General features: G+C 40.0%; 1 protein-coding gene across 2 annotated transcripts in view; it reads left to right on the top strand.

The window, feature by feature from the left end:
- The window catches only part of WASF3 (WASP family member 3), an 86,576-nt gene that overhangs the window by 40,167 nt on the left and 23,192 nt on the right, over positions 1 to 23,217 (top strand). For both annotated transcript variants that reach the window (XM_045566933.1, XM_045566934.1), the window contains exon 3: positions 12,292 to 12,434. In XM_045566933.1, the coding sequence (XP_045422889.1) occupies positions 12,302 to 12,434 (133 nt within the window). In that variant the 5' untranslated portion in view covers positions 12,292 to 12,301. The remainder of the gene's footprint in view (positions 1 to 12,291; positions 12,435 to 23,217) is intronic.

Raw genomic sequence — 23,217 nt, forward strand, 5'->3', positions numbered from 1 at the left:
TCAATAGTTCAGGACTTTGAAAGAGAAAAAATGTAACTTGATCTACTCATTTCATATTCGTTTTTTATGTGAAGAACAAACATGAATATCTAGTTTATGACTTATTAAACTGAGATCTCATTTTTTTCCCTGTATTTTTTGACTATTTGCTTTTTCTTTTCTGGGGTTTAGCTAGTCCTTTGTTATGTCTCTTGCTAATAATGAATGGGTATGAGAAGTCAAGATTTAAGAACTTAAACCTAGTCAGTTTTACTATAATTTACTCTGAACTGAAGTGGTGGTGGTGATTTTAGCAGTGGCTAAAATGAGTTTTTTGAATTATTGGATTTCGATGATCTGTCTTGCTCTATTTTTGAGAGATAATTGAGGAATAATGAGACATAGTAGACTACTAGGGCAAGTCATTTCTTTGAGCTTCACTTTTCACGTGTGCAGAATACTATCATCTGTCTAACTTGTTTTGTGGAATTGTAAAAATCGAATGAGATGATGTGTGTGAAATTTTCCCTTTTTTCCCTTCTGTCCCTCCCTCCCTCCCTTCCGTAAGGTAGAGGAAAGGATGCTATACCAGATGTTGGAGGACTTGATTTCTAATCCCGTCTTACCTTGGCCTCGGGTGTATCATTACATTGATTTCTCATAGGAAAATCGAATTTGATTTCCATATTTTCACTTTACATGTAACTTTTCAGGAATATATCAATATTCTCTGACCATAATTGAATTAAGCTAGAAATCAGTGTCTGATATCTGGGAAATTCCCAAATACCTTGAAATTAAACTATCACATTCTGAAAACTGATGGGTTAAAGAGGAGGTCACAAGGGAAATGAGAAAATATTTTGAATTGAATGTAAATGAAAACATATCAAAATGTATGGAATGCACTTAAAGTACTACTTTAAAGGGAAATTTATAGTGTTAAATGCTTATATTAGAAAATAAAAGTTTTGAAATAATCTAAACCTTCACCTTAAGAAATCAGAAAGTAAAACCCAGAACAAGAAGAGGAAGGAAATAACAAAGATCAGAGCAGAAATCAATAAAATAGAAAATAAAACAAAATAGAAAAAAAAATTAGTGAAACCAGAAGCTGGTTATTCAGTGGGATAAAATTGATAAACCTGTAGCCAGACTATCAGGAACAAAAAGAAAGAGAAAATAGAAATTTCCAATATTAGAGAAGAAAGTGGGACCATCACTATAGATCCTACACATACACATATTAAAAGGATAGACAGTAAGGGAATATTATGAACCACTTAATACATTTGATAACTTAGATAAACAAATTTCATCAAAGATACAAGCTACCAAACCACACTCAAGAAGAAATGGATAACCTGAATTACTCTTTGTTATACAAATTGAATTTCTCATTAAAAAGCTTCTCACAAAGAAAGCCCTAAGCTCACGTGGTCTCATTGGTGAATTCTACCAACCGTTAATACCAATAATATACATGCTCTTCAGAAAGTAGAAGGGAGGGAACACAAGCTTATTTTATGATGCCAGTATTATTACCCTGATCAAAAAAAAATTTTATTTAATAAAATATTAGCAAGTTGAATATAGTTAATATAAAAAGTTATATATCACGTCCAGTGGTGTTTATTCTGGGAGTACACTCCTGTTTGGTGTTGTACTGGAAATGCAGTCAGTGCACTGAAGCACGGGAAAAGGCAAATGGACAGGGAAAGAAGACATAAATCAAATTCAGAATTCTCTTAGCAAGGGAGCCTGAGAAATGCAGATTTAGTCTTCAGGCTTAGCCTCTGATGTACGAGAGAGGACAGAGGATATGGGAATGGATGCTGAATGTCAGTAGATAATACATTTTGGTTTTTGTGCTTATGATCTGAATCTGAAAGTCCTAAAAGCAGGGCAACATTTATGTCACTTGTGGTTTTCAGTTACTGTTTACTTTGAAGTAAAAAGTGAGCATCATCGGTTGGGAGAGTCTTATTTCAGAATTATCTTTCTTCTGCTAATATAGCTGGGAAAGCTGCGTATGGTACTTAAACGTTATACATTGGTTTAAACGCCATTAAATGTTTTAGCTCTTGTTTTTTAACTTAAAGGACTGCCGGAACCAGTGTTAAGATGTCCTCTTAAATTCTAATGGAAAACAGAAATATTTGTTAAATGTATTATAACTATCATTTAGCTTTGGATGAGTTTAAAATTGCTTTGTGTACTTGCTATGCCTTGGAATAAATTGACATGTTTTCTATAACAATATAAGCCACATATTAATATTATGCTTATTGATTTCTGCTCAGTAATTCCCAATGTTTGCTTATTTTAATGAAGGGTAACATTGTAGAGTTGAGGAAACCTGAATTCTGGTCCCAGCTATCTCAGCCTGGGATAGTTATGTGATAACACATCAGTGTCTCTGGATGGTTTCACTGGAATTATTTCTAAGTCTCTTGTAATGAAACATTTTTACAACCTAAGTGGAATGCTTATAAATTTAAATGAATATGTGCCTTAATAATTGTGTGCCTTTCTGTTTTAATGAAATATTACTGACCATATCAGATGGTGTTGAGTACTTGGTAGGGCAGAATGATAGAGTATAGAATCATATAGGGAGTATAAGCTTAGGAGTTAATCTTGCGTTCAAATGCTAAAAACATATTGTGCAAAATCCACTTAAATCCTTGAGCCTCAGTTCCCTCATCTGTAAAAGGAGGATAATAATCTTGGGGAGCTTCTGGAAACATTAAAAATAATACTCAAAGATTTTAGCAGATAGTAGGCTTGGGAATGTTGACTCTAATAGAGAAACTTTATTGCAGAAACATGAGACTTTGGCATCTGATAGATAGTTCTTACATTTACTCCCTGATTTCTTAATCTGTTAAATGGGGGAAGTACCAAACTTGAGAGTTGTAATGGGACATAAATGACACAGTATCACCATTTAACCAGTTTACCACCATTGGCTTTATTTTAATTTTTTGGTTGATTTTCTATAAAGTTACCCAGAAACACTGATCTTTCTTGAAGGTGATTGGTATTTATTTGTTGGGTTATGTTCAGAAGAATGGAGCTGATAGGCTCCAGCATTGAATGAGGACAAGCACGTAGGCTGCAAATTTGGGATACTTACACTACCTAGTATTTTTCCTCCTGTTTTCACAGCTCAGAGAATTGGGAATAGTTGATGAAAATAGCCGTTTAATTTGTCTTATCTTTCTTTCATGAGTAGTTTCTAGTTGCCAAAAGTAATGCCATCGAGATGTCTCTTGTTTCTAAAAACACAGAAACCCAGGTTTGTTAGCATACGTGCTGGGGAGCTCCTGGTGGGTCATACGGCTTTACTGCTGTTTTGACCATATCCTGTTGTGTTATGTTCACTTATATGATATTGCCAAGATGTGACCGTTGTAACCAAAAAAAATGTTGATTTCACATGGTTCAACTTGATAGTTCAAGGTATGGTGAGTGTTTTCTTTAAAGACTTGGAAAATCGTCCAATTTTGTAATTTTTTGTTTCCCCTTGGAATTTACATTTATTTCTAGTGCATTTTGGATTTTCTTTTGTAAATTTTGTGTTTAATGTCATTCTCAAAAATTGATTGGTAAAGTAGAGAAAAATATGTGATATATCTTTCTTAACAAAGGGAGATTCTAATTTTTTGTAAGACTTGTAATTTATGGTTAACTAGATGGTTAGAAACAAAAACTGGAGCTTTTTGAGAATTAAACCTTGCATAGGTCATAATGGATTCTGAGTACCTAAAAATTCTCTGTGAACTTTTCAAATTCTTTGAAATCAGTATTTTTTAGAAAGTTATCTCTTTCTAGCAAGTTGAAATATTCTTGGAAATTTTAACTTCTGAGTATTTATTGATGTATTTTATATAATGAATGAAATGAAGCTTTAGCTAAATTTAAAGTTGTGTTTGTAAAATGGTTACATTCTGTTTTTATTATACCTTGAATAAGGAGATAACAATTTTAGTTTTCTTTAAAAGAGCATAATTTAATAAATAATGTGGATTGTAAATAATAATAATGTAGTAATCAGCTTATGAGCTTTTCCTATGTATCATAATGTGATTACAAGCTAATTGTAGTTCTGATAAATGACTTCTTCCCCTTCCTTTCAATTTATGTGAAAATGGAGGTAGTTAAATTTTTTTAATTTGTCACATAAGCATTAATTTTTAATACGAATACAATCTAGTTTTGTGTTCTGCTTTGTAGTCTTTTTTGGGGGGGGGGGTTTGAGGTGTATCGTCTAATCACAGCCTTTTGAGATAACCAGGCAGATATTATTGCTTTCCTATTTTAAATAAGGTTTTGAGGTTTAGCAAGGTCTTAAATGACTTACCCGGGTCTCAGCTGTCGAAGAACTTGGGGCTTCTGTTTGCCACGCCATCTGCTTGTTTGGCTGTTGTGCTAGGTTTTCAGGCCTCCTGAGGCAGAGCCCTCTGAGCACAGACTGTTTTAAGTGGTCCCCTCTCCAGTTAGGCTGGTGGGGCAGATTCTCTTCAATGAGGGAATTCTTGAGGAGGAAGGTTTTCTTAGGAATTTAGTTTTTATTTCTGTTTGCTGTTCATACTATGCCCATTAGCAGTGGCCTTTTGTAAGTTCTTTTGGAGCTGTGCCTGTCTCATTGCTAAATTAACTTCTTGTTTCTTCTGTCATGCTGTTTAGTCCCATGTTCTGTGGCGAACATTTGACTTATTTTTCTGGACCACATGTTAAAAAGTAAATACTAAATAAATGTTCAGGGATTTCCAAATCTGTCTTACCCTCTTACCTACCTCCACAGATCCATTTTTTAAACCACTTTGTTGGGGCATGGTTAACATTTAATAGACTATGCTTATTTAAAATGTCCCATTTGGTAAGTTTTGAAACATGCATACTCCCATGAAGCCATCACCGTACTTGAGATGGTGAATGTGCCGTCACCCAGAAAAGTTTCCTCGTGGCCCTTGGTCATCCCCACTCCCGGCTGTCCCCCACCTGCAGACAACCACTGCTCTGCTTTCTGTCACTGGAGATTAGTTTGCATTTCCTAGAGTGTTATATAAATGGCAACGTACAGTGTGGACTCTTTGGCTTTCATTCAGCATAATTATTCAGAGAATCGTCTCTGTTGCAGGTGTCAGTAGTTCCTGCCATGTTATTCCACGGCATGGATGTAATGCACGGTGTTTATCCATCCACCTGTTGATGGATGTTTGGGTGGTTTCTAGTTTGTGGCTCTTATATATAAAGCTGCATGAACATTCATGTACAAGTCTTTATGTGGGCAAATGCTTTTATTTCTTTTGGGTAAATACCTAGGAGTAGAGTGGCTGGATCATGTGGTAAGCGTGTATTTCACTTTTTAAGAAACTGCCAGACTGTTTTCCAAAAACTATTTTACATTCTCTGGAGCTGTGTATGAGCATTCCAGTTTCTTTCCTCATCTGTTCTCATCTGCTTCCTCTTCTGGTCTGGTCTTGTCTCCTCCTTTTCCTCTCCCCCCCATTCCCGCTTTCCTTAGGGTCTTGATCTGTTGTCCAGGCTAGAAGTGCAGTGGTGTCACCACAGCTCCATAGCTCACTGCAACTTCACACTCCTGGGCTCAAGCGATCCTCCTGTCTCAGCTGCCTGAGTAGCTGGGACTAGAGGCCCATGCCATGATGCCAGGCTGATTATTGTTAGTAGGGACGGGGTCTTGCTCTTGCTCAGGCTGGCCTAGAACTCCTAACCTCAAGCAATCCTCCTGCCTCAGCTTCCCGAAGTGCTAGGATTACAGGCATTAGCCACCCCGCCTGGCTGAATATCCTTTTTAAATAAAGGAAAGTTTCCCACTGAAAAAAAAAACTAAGCACAATATCTGTTCCATAGAGTACTCAATAAATGTGATTTTTCAGAGAAAAAAAAACAGAAAAACCTCTAATATAGTGCTTGTCATACTGTATTATGACTTTATTTATATGTATCTTTCATAAGCCATTAACTCCTTGAGGAAAGGGATTTTATTTTGTCTGTGTAGTTTTTGTATTTCCAATGGCTAAAGCATAGTGAAAAAACACACTAATTGTTTGGATAGAGTATGGTAGTTCCTGAAAGCCAGCTGGATGTCTGACTGGAAGGAAACAAAGCATACCAGAGCTGGGGAGAACTCAGGAGAGCAAATCTGCTTTTCAGGAGGGGAATGGAGGCCCATCTGATTAAGAAACTTGCATAGGGTCATGAGTGTTAGTGGCAGAACTGGGACTAGAACCCAGGTCCCTGGTCCTAATCCAGTGTTGCTTAACTCTACCTCAGTGTCTCTCAGCCTGCAGAAACATGCAGAACACGTGCCAAAGAGCAGAATGTAAACATTTATCCCAGCAAAATGCTGTTGATTGCATTATATGCAGTCTTTCTTCCTCCTCTGCCCCCAAATCACAACTTTCATCTAAAGCTTAAAAAGGGGGGGATGGGTAAGGCAATGTGGCTGTCAAAGATGGCGTAACAGTTGGGAATTTAGGAAGCCCAGGCCCTTCCTTTGGCTTTGGGAATATAATGTCATTAGTGACTCTCTTCTGGGAAATGTCAATAGGCACTTGACCCCCGGCAGGGTGCTGCAACACTGAGGCAGGCAGACATAGCCCTTGCCCTTCAGAGGAAGAGGGTACAGTGAGGCGAAAAGTCAGAGGAAGGGCTTGGGCCAGCACTGTGTCACTCACTCTGTGTGAGCATTGAGACAGGGCCACGGATGCTTGGATCACATTCGCTCTGAGGGCAAGACTCATACATGCAAGGAAACATGATTAAAAAGCCAAACATCTGCAGTATGCACACATTCAGTCTGGGTGTGTAATAGAGCCTTACTGCATGATTGAGCTCTGCCGTGCACTGCACCCCTGATTGCCTGGCATGCAGCAGGCAGAGCAAAGGTTACTGGCACATCAGAAATAGAAAAGACAATCATTAGCACCATCAGGTTCTGCAAACTGTGGATGTTCTCAAAACTCGCATGATAGTCTTTATGGCTACAAAGTGGAGAAAGGAATCCATCACAAAATCTATGCAGTTAATTTTGTACCCTCAATTAGCTCTAACCATGAATGATGTAGTTTTAAAATAAGTAATAAGGGCTTAGTTCAGTTACTATGTTACTCTGCATCCCATCAGCCCTTTCTGTAGTGCAGTACAGACTGGGGGTGGTCACAGTTGTGGGTTTCAATTTAATTTGTGTGGCTCATTGAAGTGTATTTTACCTATGAAAGCCGTTATCCATGCTAATATAGTAGCGGTGATGGTCTTTCTTTCCAAAATAGTTTTTTCACTTTAGAGTCTGCACACACACATTTTTAGAGTGTACTCACACGTTCACTCTTCAAGAATATTAGTTTGCAAAAATAGTTACCAGTTTAAAGTCTTAACAAATGAAGAAGCTGATAATGTTCATCTTGTTCTTACTGTGATGGTGGAGTTTTTCTCCCAGTTAGGATATAAGAGGACGTTGTTTTTATTTTAAGAAAGAGAAAAGGCCAGATGATCTACAAAATAATAACCTTTCTTAAATCCCAAGGAGTGGCGAGCCGCCTGGAGGAGAGAGGACCCTTGTGCAGTTTCACATGTGGCAGAGCACAGGGGGAACAAGTGATCACCATAGAAGTGCAGAAGAAGAAACCAGCTAAAATTTTAATGAATTCTTAAGTTTGAATGCTGATGTTTGTATTCTGAACATCAGTTTAGAATAACTGGGTTCCCCAGATACAAGGGCAGTTTGCACTTACTGATAAGCTCTTTTCTACAGGTGCTCATGAGACGCTCGGGGCAGCCTGGAGGCCAGACAGAACTTCCCCTGGCGCTGCGGCCCTGTGGGAGTCCGTCTCGGCTGCCCCTGGGAACCAGCATGACATAATGTCTGCTTCCCCGGAGCCTGCTCTCCTGTGACACAAAAGTTGCTGGGAGGGCAGCAGACCCTCTATCCTGTAGGACTCGGCAAAGATCTGCTTCTGGTAGACAACTAGGAAACCTCCTTTCATGCTCCCTGTGACCAGCAAGATCCTCTGCGTCTGGAGCAAAGGGTAGTAGCAAAAGCAGGACAACCCCTTAGGCCTGCGATGTTTTACTGATGCAAAGCAAAGGTCTGCTTCTGCGCAAGAGGGACGGGAACTCTCCCATGCCCAAGACAGGGACAGACGTAAGGCGGAGTTTAGTTGCCACGGGGAAGAGCCGCGGGACCTGAGGAGGCACCACTCTGAGGTCCAGGTACACAGTCCTTCCCAAGACTGAGCCTGGCACCAGTGTGCCAGCCCCCGTGCTTGGTCCGTCCGGTCAGCGTGATGGTGTTGATCTCCTTCCTCTCTACGCCCAGCGCTTTCGCAGCTGTTGTCTTTCATACGGGCTTGGCATCCAGGAAGAAGGGATGCATGCAGCACGTGTGGGGCGGTGGGGAGGGCACCCGCCGCCCTGTAGGAGAGGGGCTTCTGCAGGATCTTCCAGTTTGGCCGAGTACAAGCCCAGAGGGTGCTGGTGGGGGGCCGTGGGTAGGCGTTTGGACTCGACAACGTCCTGGGCGTTCATGTAGAATTCCCCATCCCATTTTCAGGACGCCAGGTTTCCTCTTTCAGGGCCTCGACTGCGTGCCAACACCTGCCGTGGCCGAGCACCCGCTCTGACGCCCACTGTTGGGCCTTCAGCCCGCGGTGCTCCATCGTGTCAGCCTTCCCAGTACAGGTCGTGGTGAGGGCCACGCCGTACCCACCGGGAAGGCCCTGTTGTTCTCACGCTCAGCTGTTAACAGCAGTTCTGTCTCTCATTATCCCTGTGCAAGGCAGCAGTACAGCCTAGCAGGTATTAGCCGACTCTGTTTTTCCCTCTGAGTCTTCCAAGTGTCTGTGTTGTTACGCCTGACGCGGCATATCCGTCCACCAGGACGTCTCCAGGTCAGCGCCAGTGAAACCTTTAGCGATGAGCCGTGAGCTGTGCCAGGGACTCACGGTGGCCCCACCTATCAGCTGGGACAGCATCCCTCTCACCTGCAGAGTGATGTGTGAGCAAGTCCTCAGCCCCCATCTCACCCCCTGCTTTCTCAGACCCTTCCCAGGCCCCTTGTGTTAGTCTGGGTCTGAGAATCAGACCCCAAGGTGGGGTCACAGCTGCAAGGATTTGACTAAGGAAACCACCTGTGTGAAAGGAAAGAGGGTGGGGGCTGGGAAGCTGGAAGAGCCATCAACCCACGGGGCAAGCCTGACCCTCGCAGGGGAGGGGACGGGGTTGGGGGGAGCGTGCTCTCCTGGTGTGCCGTGAACTCAGGGAGACAGGGCACGGCCTTGGGGAGCCCTTGCCTGTCGCTCATCTTTGCCGGATTCTCAGTTATTTCGTTCTCATTTCTTGCTGGGGACTAACTCTGTCAATCTCCATTCCATGTGGAGGGAGTTCCCTGTCTCCACTGCTGACGAGACGGCCAGACCAAGCTGGATACCATGGTCCCACTTCTAAATTCCTAGGGAAGGACCCTGGCCCAGTTTCAGTTGTGTCTGGAATCTAGTTCACAGTTACGTGAACCAGGTTGTCTCTCACTAAATTGAGACATTTCCCAGAAAAGCTGGACAAACTGTGGGCCTAACACTAATCTCTTATGTAACCTCTAATAGTACTTAAACATTTCATTAGCAACCTTTGTTTTATTCTTAGCATATAGACTGACTTTGAAGAATGATTTGGACGGGCTGTAGTTCTTCCAACAAGGGGATTGAGGGGGGTACTTAAGTCGGTGACTAACTGGATGAGTTCATTATGTGTTTGTTTTTATAATTGCAAAGTGTTTTCAGGAGTAATGACTGACCCAATATTTTTTCTTTTGCCTCTTCCTTGCTCTTCAAAGTATTCAAAACTGAATTAGTGTCAGATAAAATAAAGGCTATCAGGGAAAATAATACGTATGTTAGAGTACTCTTACGGTTTAGACCTTCTACCTTGGGTGTGTATGTTTTCATTTAATGCTTTTATGTAAATATTCCTGCCTGTTTTCTGAGGTTAGGTTTTCTCCTCAACCAGTGAACTGTTCCTGTTTTAGTATTATAATTGAGATAATGATTAACATTATAATAATCAACATATCATATAAGATGTAATAAAATCAGTCACTTACGTTTGAGAGTTACTATATGCCAGGTACTGTTCTAAGTGATTTATATATATAGTAACTCATTAAATCCTCAAGCCACGAGGTAGGTACTTCCCCATTTCCCAATTGGGAAATGTTATCATCTCCATTTTATAAGGAGTAAACTGAGGCATAGCGTTAAATGATGAGCCAGAGGCAGTGCACCCAAGTCAGTGGGTGAGGTAGCATGTGAGTCTGAAATGATCGGTATGTTCACTGCTGTCCTGGTGGACATAAGGCAGAAACAGTAAATATAATCAAAACGTTGACATCCAGCAGAGCTTTTCATTGATACCTGCCATCTGCCTTTGCCCTCCTGCACTTCATTCCCACGTCACCTCTGCCATAGACCTTGGGCGAGCGAGGCCTTACTCGTCTTTCAGGTCTCAGTTCAGCAGACGTGTCCACAGAGAGGCTGCCCGTGACTCCTGAGAGAGGTCAGACCCCTCCCAAAAAGGTTTCTTAACTCCGAGTCCCCCTTGCAGCACCAGTCACGGTGGGAAGGTGTGTTAACCTGTCTGATTTAATCCGTGTCTCTCGGCCCCACTAGAATAACAAGTTCCATTGTGGGAGGGACTTGACCTTGTCTGTCTTCACTCACCGTCACATCCTCAGCATTTCACACACTCCTGGGTATGTGGTAGGTGCTCAGTGTTTACTGAATGAGTGAACCGAAGGTTATAAAGAAAGCAGGAAGAAAAGCAAAGATTTAGTGTAGGCTTATCACATTCCAGGTTCTTTAGGTACCATGTACCAGTCAACGATTGTACTAGTTGGGGATAAGTTTTACTTTAAGTAGCAGAAAACGCAACTACAGTGGCTTAAACAAATAGGAGATTATTTGTCTGACATAACAAGAATTCTACATTGGCATTTCAGGGCTGGATTAACCGCTAACACATGTCATTAAGGTGCCAGGCCTTTCTGTGTTTCTGTTCCTACAAGTTGGGTAATATGATAATCTTGTCAAAATGAAAATATATCCCAGTCATTGGATTTTCTAGTGTTGTGTGAAGAGTTGGTTGGTTGTACGAGTAGTAGATTTGAGACTCTGTATACCTCCTTAAACAGAAAGTTGAGATTTGATTTTATTTACAATGTACTTTTCCAGGAGAGAGGTGAATGGGATTCCCAGGATGTTGGAAGGCTTTCCTGAAGTGTCTGGCAGATCCTTGACTGTACTTTCTTAAAAACAGTCTTGAGGCACTAAAAGCTAGTGGAAATTGTGTGCTTGGGGAGGTTTTTGATGGTGTTACTGCCTCGCTGGCGTTGCAATAGGGGGAAGCCCTCTCCCCAGTGTCAGTGTTTGTAGATCTTTTTGCTTTAACCATTCCCCAGGAAGGAATGTTCCGGTCTTCGAGTGGGGAGTAAACGCCAGGCTGCCTGAGTTCCGGGAGCCGCATGGAGCAGGGAGCTGAGCTGGCGAAGGGAGATCTGTCTTGCCAGTCAGTGTGGACTTTGGTTTAATTCTCCTGTTTTCAGTGCATTTCTTCCCCCCTGCCTTAGCTGTGCCTGGAGTCCCATGTCCAGACTCTCTGACTCACCTTTTCCAGAGAGTAAAACACGCTGCCCGAGGAGGGGCAGCCCAGGAAGAGACAAGGAATTCTTAAATGGAGTTTGGAAAGCCGTCCCTCCTATATTCATCCTTCCCCTCAGTTCCCATTTCACTATCTGGTGCCTCCTATTCCTGAGCCTTTGGTAGGGAGGGTGGGCAAGGTTCCCTGGCCCTGTGGGCTCACTCCCTGCCGCCCCCTGTTGGCAGCCTAGCGATGGCTTTCCTGTGTCAGTGGTTAAGCTCTGTCCACAGGTTTGTGGTGGTTGTTTCCCCCACTCCGCTGTAGGACTGGTGGGCTTTTGCCTTTTCTGTCTCTCAGCACTTCAGTGGAGAGGGAGGGAGGTAAAAATGCATGTATTTGGTCTTGTATGCTTAACTGGAAGTCCAGCATGTATTATTTTTTATAAAAATCATATTATACTATATATATACATGTCTTTGAAATCTATAAAAGTCATTTAAGTAATTCACCATTGGTTGCATTTTAGCTGATTGACATAAAAATGATGAGATAATGAAAATTCCTAGGAAATAGTTCATTTTCAAGGGAATTAGAACTCTAGTTTGTTAAAATGTGAATATCAGCTTATAAAAAAAATGTCTTTTTAATTTTCAGATTGTGAGCCATGCCTTTAGTGAAGAGGAACATCGAACCCCGGCACTTGTGCCGGGGGGCTCTGCCGGAAGGGATTACCAGTGAACTGGAATGTGTCACCAACAGCACTCTTGCTGCCATCATACGCCAGCTAAGCAGTCTGAGTAAGTCATCTATCTTTCTGATTACCAGTGACATGTTTTAATTTTTTGTTAGTAAATTGATTTCAGTTTAGTGCTAGAGTGATTGTCCAAAGGAGAGACTGCAGCCTTAAAGGAAAGAACCTCCCTCCCTCTGCATTTCCCAGGGCGAGAGTCACCGTCGCACCTGCTAGCGATGCACAGCTTTAGGTGATGCAGATGTCAGGTTACTACCAACTCACAATTTATTGGATAACACTGAATGTGTAGATTTAAAACAGTGTTAATTTTTAGAAGCTCTTAAAAATGAAGATAAGAGAGTTGGTAATTTTTTTTTTTTTAGACTTTAGTGAATTGTTTTGTTAAACTTGAATAGGACTGATTTTTTTTTAAAGATTTAGTAGATTGAAAACTAGTTAGCACGTGTAATATGGCACACAGTAGATAATAAATATTTGTTGATTGAATAGTAATCCAAATGAATCATAGAATAAAGCCGAAAAGCAGTAAGATGTGCTGATTTTTACCTACTAAAAGTAAAATACAGGCACTGAACTCCACATTGAGGTCAGGAAATGAGCTGATTATTACATGTATGTGGTACCTGGTATGGTATGCATAGATATATGGCAAATATATGCATAAGAAAGAAAAAACTTCCTGTTATTCTAATTTTGAATCTTAATATTAAATACGCAAGGAATATTCCATTTTTTAGGACTCAAGCATGCAAATACTTTTTCCCTCAAAGCTTTTTGAAGTTGCAATATTTTTCTCCTACCTTTTACATTTATATAATGATCTTGTTTTTTCACTTTACCTACTTCTTTTTGGTTTAGATGGTTTAGATGGCATTTTTGGTGACAGGTTTTTACAGTTAAATATTTGAGAAACTATTAATAACTAGAAAATCCTCTATGAAATTCCACCTACTGGTAGCCTCGAGCACAGAATTTTTTTACAACTCAAGTTCTTTTATTTATTTTGAAAAAGAAACATTGTGGGTATTTGTTTCTTTAAAAGAATTGTACTGTATTGTTAATGATATATTTTTGATATATTTATAGTCGTTGGCTAAGACTAAACTAACTTGTGAATTACTTAAAATGTTTTTTCAAATGGATTTCTTCTGGAATCTAAGCTAATTACAATTGATTTTTGGTAGTGGTTATTGATAAAACATACAAATTCATATAATTACAGTGAAGATTTCTTGTAAATTATTGAAGGGTAAAATGTTTCTGTTTGCATTCATATGTTTTTGTAGGAATGCTTTAGTCTCTTGTTTTTGTGGCTGAAATGTCTGTTGGCACAAAGTGTAAGTGGTGAAAACCAACATAAACTGCAAAAGTTTTAATAATCAATCTATGTCTCATGCTGTAATATTCAGCATAGTGTTGTATTAGCTATGTTTATGGTGCTGCTTGGCCACAATCTCTTTTCAATGAATCTGCCCACAGGGTATGTTGTATTCCACACACCCTTTGTGGTAGGCATGATAATAATGGCCTCTCCAGAGAAATCCACGTCCTTATCCTCAGAGCCTGTGGTCATGTTATGTCACATGCAAGGGGGAGTTAAAGTTGGTAATCAGCTGACTTTAAGAGAAGGAGATTATCCTGGGTTTTCTGGTTGGGCCCAGTGTAATCACAGGGGTCCTTTACGTGTAGAAGAGAGAGGCAGAAGATTCAGCATCAGAGTGATGTGATGTGGGAAGGACTCAGCTGACCATTTCTGATGTTGAAGATGGAGTAGGGGCTGCGAGCCAAGGGATGCTGGCAGTCTTCAGAAGCTGGAGAAGGCAGGGAGTGGATTCTTCTCTAGAGCCTCCGGAATGAACACAGCTCTGCCCATACCCTGATTTTAGCCCAGTGAAATATATTTCAGACTTCAGACCTCCAGAACTGTAAGAAGCCACTGAGTTTGTGGTAATTTGATACGACAGCAATAGGAAACTGATATACCACTCTAGCCTTGGTTATGTTTTGCACAACATAATCCATTCTAGCCTCATGATAGGACCAGGGATGGGTAACCTGCCTCAAGGGGTCTTAACATTGCCTCTCTGTCAGCATCATCTGGGGAGCTTTAAAACAAGATGCTGGGAACTGCCCCAGAGGTTGTGATTGGAGTATGCACCAAAGATGACCCATGAAATTAGATATTTGGGTGAAAGATGAGCTGAGTTGGTCAGATCCTTTCAGGAAGTTTGAACTAAGAAATACAATGAATTTGCTAATTCATGGTGGGATCTGCTGCTCTAATGTCATTCAGGGCTGAAGAAGCCACCACGACCACCTGCAAGCCAAAGTTGTAGAGAAGGCAGAACATAGGAGACAGCAGAGCAAGTCAGCTGGTGAGGACAGGTGAAAGGAAGAGTGTGCAGAGAGAAATGGGAACTGAACGTGAGAGAGACCCTGAGGCCTGTAAGGTGGAGACAGCAGCTGGTCCTAGACCTGCCCAGGATGGCTTTCTCCTCCCACTCAGAGTGTGTATTGCGTGGGTGTCCTTAGAGGGAACCCTCCCTTTCTTCAAGTTCCCTGAGTGCATTTGGGGCTTGCAGTCCAAAGAGCCTCACAAAAAGAGAAGTACAGTGATATGTATGGCAAGGATATAATTTTAGGAAACTAAGAAGACAGAGTGCAATAGACTGAATGTTTATGTCTGCCCAAAATTCGTATGTTGAAATTCTACTCCGCAACGTGATGGTCTTTGGAGCTGAGGCCTTTGGGAAGTGATACGTTGTGATGCTGCATCCTCATGAATGGAACTAAGTGCCTTATTAAAGAGGCCTGAAAGAGATACCTTCCCCTTCCACCATGGTGATGCAGCAAGAAGTCACTGTCCTGAAGCAGAGAACAACCCTCACTAGACACCAAAGCTGTTGGCACCTTGATTTTGGACTTCCCGACCTCCAGAACTCTGAGAAATACATTTCTTTTGTTTATAAGCCTCCTGGTATATGGTATTCTGTGTAGCAACTCAAGTTGACTGATACACTGAGTTATTAACTGGTGGTAGAATAGCAAATTAGATTATCAGTAGTTTGTTTATTAGTGGTTATTTACTGAGTACCCCTGTTGGTACAACAGGTGGGAAATAAAATTGAATTGCTTTCTACTTAGAAGTTAAAAACATTTATAATTTATAATTTATAAACTCAACATGGTCATAAAGTAGGAAACGTAATTATTATGACCTTCTACAAGACAGTACTAGCACATAGTAAGTGACATCTTTGTTTGTTTTGGGTGACTCTTTAGTTTTTGTGGGTTTTTTACTAGGTGTTAATACATTTTATGATCTAAAGTTCTTGGGAAGAATAAGAGAATTTAAAAGAATATTTTAATGTTATTTTCTAATTTTAAAATCATTAGATATTTTTAAAGTAAAATTTCAGGAGTACATGAATCTGTTATAGGAATGAATACTTCTTTTACTAAGTATTCATTGCTATGATAAAGTCAAAATATAATCTTTTTTTATCCCTTTGGATATTTGACCATTATTCGGTAGGTCTAGATGAGAATGGACCATCTCGATCTTCCCCACTTCTCTTTGCACCCTCCCATAGCCAGTATGTTATGTCTGGTTTCCATCAGAAAGTTTCAAGGCATATAAAAGGCAGAAAACAGTTTGAAGAGCCAGAGTAAGCATCAGAACCAGATTCAGGTATGGCAGAGATGTTAGAATTGTCAGACTTGGAATTTAAACTAGCTATGATTAGTATGCTAAGGGCTCTAATGGAAAAAGTAGACAACATGCAAGAAGAAATGGATAATGTAATCAGAGAGAGGGAAATTCTAAGAATCAAAAAAATATATTGAAGAACATAGTGGAAAAGGTGAACAACCTTTGTGAAGAAATAGGAATTTAAGGAGAGAAATGGAAACTATTTTTAAAAATACTTGAGCTGAAAAATATATGGTCTCAGAAAGAAAGAATTTACTTGATGAGCAGATGGGACACAGCAGAAGTGATCAGTAAGCTTGGAGACAGGTCGGTAGAAATTATACAAACTGATTCACAGAGAAAATGAATTTAGGAAAAAAAAACAAACAATCAAAAACCTGGGGCACCCAAAATATGGGGCAATATCAAATGGTCTAACACATATGTAATTGGAGTCCCAGAAGAGGAGAAAGAGAAAGAATAGAGCAGAGGAAATAACGGATGAGAATTTTTGGATATTGGTGATAGTTATCAACCAACAGATATAAGAAGCTCAGCAAATTCCAGAAAGTATAAATTAAAACCACATCATAATAAAATTGCTAAAGGAACAAAGATAAATAGAAAATATTAAAAGGAGCAAGAGGAAAAATATACATTATATAAAGGGAGGGAACGATATTTAGAGTGACAACTGACTTCTCATCAGAAACAGTAGAGACCAGAAAACGATGGATAAAGTGTAAAAGAAAAAAATGATCATTCTATTATTCTATAACCAATGAAAATATCCTTCAGAAATGAAACTGAAATAAATACGTATTCTATTCAGACAAAATCTGAGAGAATTAGTCTTCCTGCAGACCTGTACTACAAAAAATGCTAAAAAAATTTCTTTAGGCTAAAGGAAAATGTTGGAAAGCTGGATCTGCAAGAAGGAATCGAGAAAATATGGGATTAAATATGAAAGATCATTAAATATTTTATGTCTATATCTGTTTGTTTAAAAGATTATTTAAAATTTATTATGGAGTTCATAACCTATGTAAGGATAAAGTATGTAACCGTAAGGGCTCTAAATGTGGAGGGGTAAATGGAATTACGTTGCTGTGTTTTACATTGCTTATGAAATACTGTGTTATTTGAAAGTAGATTGTGATAAGTTAAGGATGCAGATTGTGATTTCCAGTAACCATCAAGAATAGCACAAAGAAGAGAGAAAATGGAATCATAAAATAATTATTTAATTATCCCAGAAGAAGGCAGAAAAGGAAGAAGGAACAGAAGGGACAAATCAAATATCCACATGTCAGAATTAAACTCAACCAGATCAATAATTCTTCAAATATAAATACCCTCTTAAAAAGCAGAAATTATCAGGCTAAATAAAAAAATTAAGTGAATCTCAAATATGTGCATTTTAAGGATGAAGATACAAATTTAAAGAAAATTATGGAAAAAAAATACCTGACAAAGTATAAGAAAGCTGGTGTGGTTATGATAATATTAGATAAAGTAGATTATATTAATAAAATAAGGGACATTTTGCAGTAATAAGAGGGTCAAGAACACATATTCTTAAATGTGTATATACCTAATACGAGGGCTCCAAAGTACATGACTAAAAACAACCACAACTAAGGGAAGAAATAAGGAAACCCAAAGTCACAGTTGGAGATTTTAATGAGAACCCCTCAGTAATTGAAAGAACAAGTAGACAAAAAAATCTGTGAGTATACAGAAGGTTTGAACAACTACCAGCCAATCTGACTTAATGGATCTTTATGTACTAAACTCCCAAACTGTAGAATACACATTCTGTTAATTTCCCATGAAACATTCACCCGGATGGAACATCTGGTAGGCCATAAAATAAGAAGTTTGGAAAGATTAATATGCAGCATGTGATGATAATGAGATAGTAGTTTTTTTTAGATAATTCTCAAATATTGGAAAATCAAGCAATATCTTTTTAAATAATCTTTGAGTCAAAGAAGAATTCAAAAGGGAAATTAGGAACTGTTTCTAACTGTGTGGTAATGAACACAAAATACCAGCATATTTGTGGGATTTAGTTAAAGAAATGCTTTGAGGGAAATTTGTAGCTTTAAATGTTTATATTAGAAAAAAAGAAAGATTTGAAATCATGAGCACATTCCTCAGGTGAGCCTTCCGTGTTGCTCAGCAACCTGCCATAATTTTTTTGTTAATTAGTTTTTATGCTCTTGGAGTGCTTATTTCATGCCTTGGCTTTCCACCTCACACTTCCCTGCTAAGGACTGTGCTTCTTACCTCACTGGTAAAACAAAACAATCGGAGGAGAAGTAAACATGGCCCTTCTGACAGACCACCCCACTGGCAGGCCTCCGCCCGGTATGCCCTGCCGGCCTCCTGTAAGGTGGGTGGACTGTTCGTGCTTCTGTCTAAAGCTGTCTCCTCCACCTGAGCACTGGATCCCCCACCCTCGTGCTCACTCTGGGACTGCATTTACTTCTCTCGTCTCTCTGTCATCCCCCCCATCGTTCTTGCCAAATATATAGAACAATATCCCAACTTAAGTAAGCCTCAGATCGTCCTCCCCCAGTCACCCATTTCTTGCTCCCCTTCACAGCGAGATTCCTTGGAAGAACTCTTCCATCTCCACTGCTTGTACTTCTCTTGTTTTGTCCTGTTCACTCTTTCGAAACTGTGCTTGTCAACATTACCCTTGACTTCCATGTTGCTGAATCCAGCAGTCAGTCTTGTTACCTGATCTATTAGTACCATTTAACTCTTTGATAACTTCCTCCTTCTGGAGAAGTTTTCTTCACCTGGCCTCTGGACCACCGCACTGTTTTTCCTGCCCCACAAGCTACTCTTTGATGATCTTCCCAACCTCTCTGTGATGGAGTGCGTCAGGGCTTGGCGGTTAAACTCTGCCTGTTCTCACTCACTAGGTGTTCTCAGGTCCCGTGGCTTGAAATACCACCTTTATGCTGATGACTTCCAAATTTATGTCTTCAGTTCTGACCTCTCCCCTGGACTTCAGACTTGTATCTACAACTACCCACTCTGTATCTTTACTTGGATTTCTAATATGCATCTCAAATCAACGTGTCTAAAACTGAATTTGTGATTTATTTCCTTTCTGTTTCCCAATCCTCCACCTGTCTTAGCAAGTGGGAACTCTGTTCTTCCAGTGCTTTTGATTTGTCTCTTTTTTTCTCTCTTACCAAACATCCATTCCGGTAGCAGATGAGGTCAGTCATCTTCAGAGTACGTACCAAATCTGTATGCCTGTTAGCTCCCCTGGTGTTCACTGTTCCGGTCCAAGTCACCATGTCATACCTGCCCAGCAGTAGCCTCCTGTCTGATTTCCCTGCTTCTGCTCTAGTTACCCCAGCCCCCCAAAGGGAAGGACATTTATTTCTCTGTTCTCTTTTGCCATTTTCCCACCACTCACTGGGCTCCAGCCACACTGGCCTCCTTGATGTCGCTCACACACACCAAGCATGTTGCCACCTCCTGCCTGGAAGGTTCTTCCCCCAGAGGTTCACGTGGTAGCCCCCCTCTCTTCAGGCGGTTGATACCACCTTATCAAAGAGGCCTTTTGTGACTATCGAAATTCCACCCAACTTCCTTCTGCTCAGGGTCTTTACTGTTTTAGTTTCTTCATAGCACTTATATCACCTAACATATTATTGTGTGTTTGTCTGTTTCATCCAACCATAGTACACACTTCATGAGAACAGGAACGTGGGCTGTGTTCACTGCTCTGTGTCTTCAGGCCCCTAGGACAGTGCCTGTTTCAGACTGGGTGCTTGCTGAATATTTGCTGAAAAACTGAATTGGCTTAATAATCAGTGTCTGTTGTCTTAGTTCTTATAAAATGCTTAGAATAGTGTAAAACACAAAAAAGTTTATTGTGGTTAATTATGACATTTCTTTTAATTTTTCTGAATTTTCCAAATTTTCTACCATGAGCAGGTATTAGTTTTATAATCAATCAGATGTTAGCAGTAGAGTCTTTGGTTGAACTTTGGGTCATTTTTCCTATTGGTTACTTCTCTTTATTTTCTGCATTTCTTATAATAGGCATGGATTGCTTTCATAGTAGAAAAAAATAAAGCTTTAAAAAGGAGGAAAGACCTGAAAGCCCAGTAATTATGACTTGTTATTTTCTGGAATTCAGTAACAATTGGACATTACAGATATTGTAATAAAGTTTCTTTTTTAACTTTTTGTTTTGAAATGATTTCAGACTTTAAAAAGGTCAAAAATAGTATAACGAATTTTCATGTACTTTCACCCAGATTCGTCAGCTATTACTTCATCATATTTTTTCTTTTTTTTCCGAATTCTTCTTCTACTCTCTCCATATATGTGTATGTATGTGTATATATACAATTCTCTTTTTAGTCTCCTTTAATCTTAAGTAGTTCCTCAGTCTTCCTTTGACTTTTATGGCCTTGATAATTTTAAAGGGAACCAGCCATTTATTTTGTGGAATGTCCTTTGGTCTGGATTTTCTGTTTCCTCAGGGACAGATTTAGGATGTTGACAGAAAGATCACAGAGCGATGGCACAAGCTCCTCAGGGAGTTTGATCAGGAAGTGCATGTATCTGCCTGCACCATAACTGGAGATTTGACTTTCATCAGTTGATTAGTGTAGGTTTCTGTGGTGTGAAGTTTCTTCCCCTGTGTAATTAATAAATATCTTATGCAGAGACACTTTGAGACTAAGTAAATATCCCATTTCCTATCCCACGTCTATAAACCACTAGTCCCAGCGTCTATTCTGGCAGGTTTGATTCTTGCCCGACACGGTTTTGCTGTGGTGATTGCAGGATGTTGATTTTTGTTATTCCATAATGTCTTCGACATCAGTTAGTTTGCGTTCTGCTGTAAGTGCTTTCGCTTCTTTCCTTATTTACTTGCTCACTTGTATCAGTGTGGACTGATGGATTATTATTTCATTCCATGGGTTATAATCCATAGTCTCCGTTTCGATGCTCACATTTTCCCAGATTTGGCTAGTAGGAGCTTTCCACGCAGGCTCCTGTGTTCTTTTGACATGTTCCTCCCAATCTTTGAGCACTTTACTTTTTCTAGCACAGCAATATATTCTAGGATCATCTTGTATTTTTCTACCCTCAGCCGTGGAGTCATTTTAAGGAGCCTGATTCCTTTTAGCGGAGAATGAAAATCCAAAATCTTGGCAAACCAAGATCTGGGTGCTAGTTGGGTGTGCTAAAATTTTTGAAAGCCCTAGTTAGGACTGCTTTCCTGCTCCACAGAAAGGACTCATGTATGACCCTGTGATGGTTTCCGATAAATCGTCACTGTTAAATATAGTTGAAAATCCATGCATAATTTTTACGCTTTGGCAATTTGGAGGCGTATTCCTCAACCTGACGTACTTGAACACGAGTTTCTGTGGTACTGTGAAGTCCAGAAGTGGAACCTTTATCAATAAAGAAGGAAGAAATTGCACTTACTTCAATGTGGTCTTTAGTTCAATTCAGAATTATTTTAGTTTAGCTATTAATGGACTTGCCATTGAAAGAGTAGAATTCAGCTTTTCAAATCAGTTGCTGTTTGCAAAGCTGGAGAGTGTAATTGCAACACTTTATTCTTATTCATCAGAAAATATAGCTCCTTCCACTTTCTTCCCTTTAGTCACTTGTCGGCTTTCAGCAGCCAGCAAAATATTAATTACACAAGTCTTTAATTTCTGTGTCTCTTTATAAATTGAGAACTTCCAAGTGGAAATACAGTATCAATTGCAGTTTTTCTTTTTTGCTTTTTAACCCAGATAATTAAAAATAATTTTTTTTATTTCAAAATATTAAGGGGGTACAACTGTTTTTGTTCCATGGATACCATGTATAAGGCTTAGGTTGGGGGTTTTAGTGTGAAGTATCTCAGGAATGGAAAAACAAATGCCACGTGTACTCTCTCATAATTGGGAGCTAAACAGTGGGCACACATGGGCACAAAGAGATGTTTTTCCAAATAGGGTTAAGCATTGAAGGTGGAGGAATGTGCTATTTATCCTTTTCTGCTTCTGTAGCATCTAGCAGAGTACAGAGTGGTGTTCTCAACAGTAGTTACTGTGCTTTGAGAATACTGCTGTAACTTTTGCAAGAATATGGTATACACTCCCAAATTCTTGGTGATATGTGCTGTTCCTATTATTACAATTAGTTTTCTGCATAGCTGAAAGGGATGGGAATTTTTAGAGTTGCACTGGAATATATGTTTGTATATAATTTATTATAAGCTATGAATGGTCAAGTAGAAAGACAAAAATCGAATGGTTTCATTTTGACAGTGTCAGACATTCAGAAATAAAGAACGGATAGACTTGCACATGAAGTATTTGCAACACGGTGCTTGTCTACAGATCACTAGCATTTCCCCAGGTGGATTTCATAGAACAATAGTTTTGGAAGGTGTTATTAGGTGTTTCCAGGCCCAGTCACTTTGAAAACAATTACGTGTTAGATGCTTCTCTTGCAGATTACCAGTGCACATTAGCCTGTTAATGATTTTGAGATGCCCCAAGGCATAGAAACACGTTTAATCTTTTTAGCCCAGTGTTTCCCAGACTTCCTTGAGCAGGGAGCCTTTGTTGGCTGTGTACTTGTTAACAAGAAAACACTGGTATAGACCACGTGCCTTTTGTTCAATGGATAGTTACACACTGGACTCTGCTCCCCACAGTGAGTGCTCGAACTGTGGTGGCTGTTACCGTGACAAAGAGGGTGAGGTGGCCGGGGCTGAAGGCACAGATGGGCGCGCGGAGCCGGCGGGCGCAGAGATGGCAAGTCGTGGGTTCTGGCCACAGCACAGGGACAGGGCGGGCATGAGGTGCAGAGGAACTTCCACGCCACGCTTGTTAGATTTTATCCCGAAATGGTGGGGGGCAATAAGGACTCTCAATAGGAATGACACAGCCCTTTCTGTTAGAAAATCCGTTTGGCAGTAATGTGATTAATGGATTTGGGGGTGGGAAGTAAATCTAGAAGAGGAAAAAACAAAGTTTTTGATGTAATTCAGGAGAGAAATGAGGGTCTGAGATAAGGTGTCGTGGGGACAGAAGGACGAGATCTGGCATTCAGTTAGCTGTAGAGCGAATGAGTGGTCACGGAC

The sequence above is a fragment of the Lemur catta genome, chromosome 13 (assembly GCF_020740605.2).
Source record: "Lemur catta isolate mLemCat1 chromosome 13, mLemCat1.pri, whole genome shotgun sequence".
NCBI lineage: Eukaryota > Metazoa > Chordata > Mammalia > Primates > Lemuridae > Lemur > Lemur catta.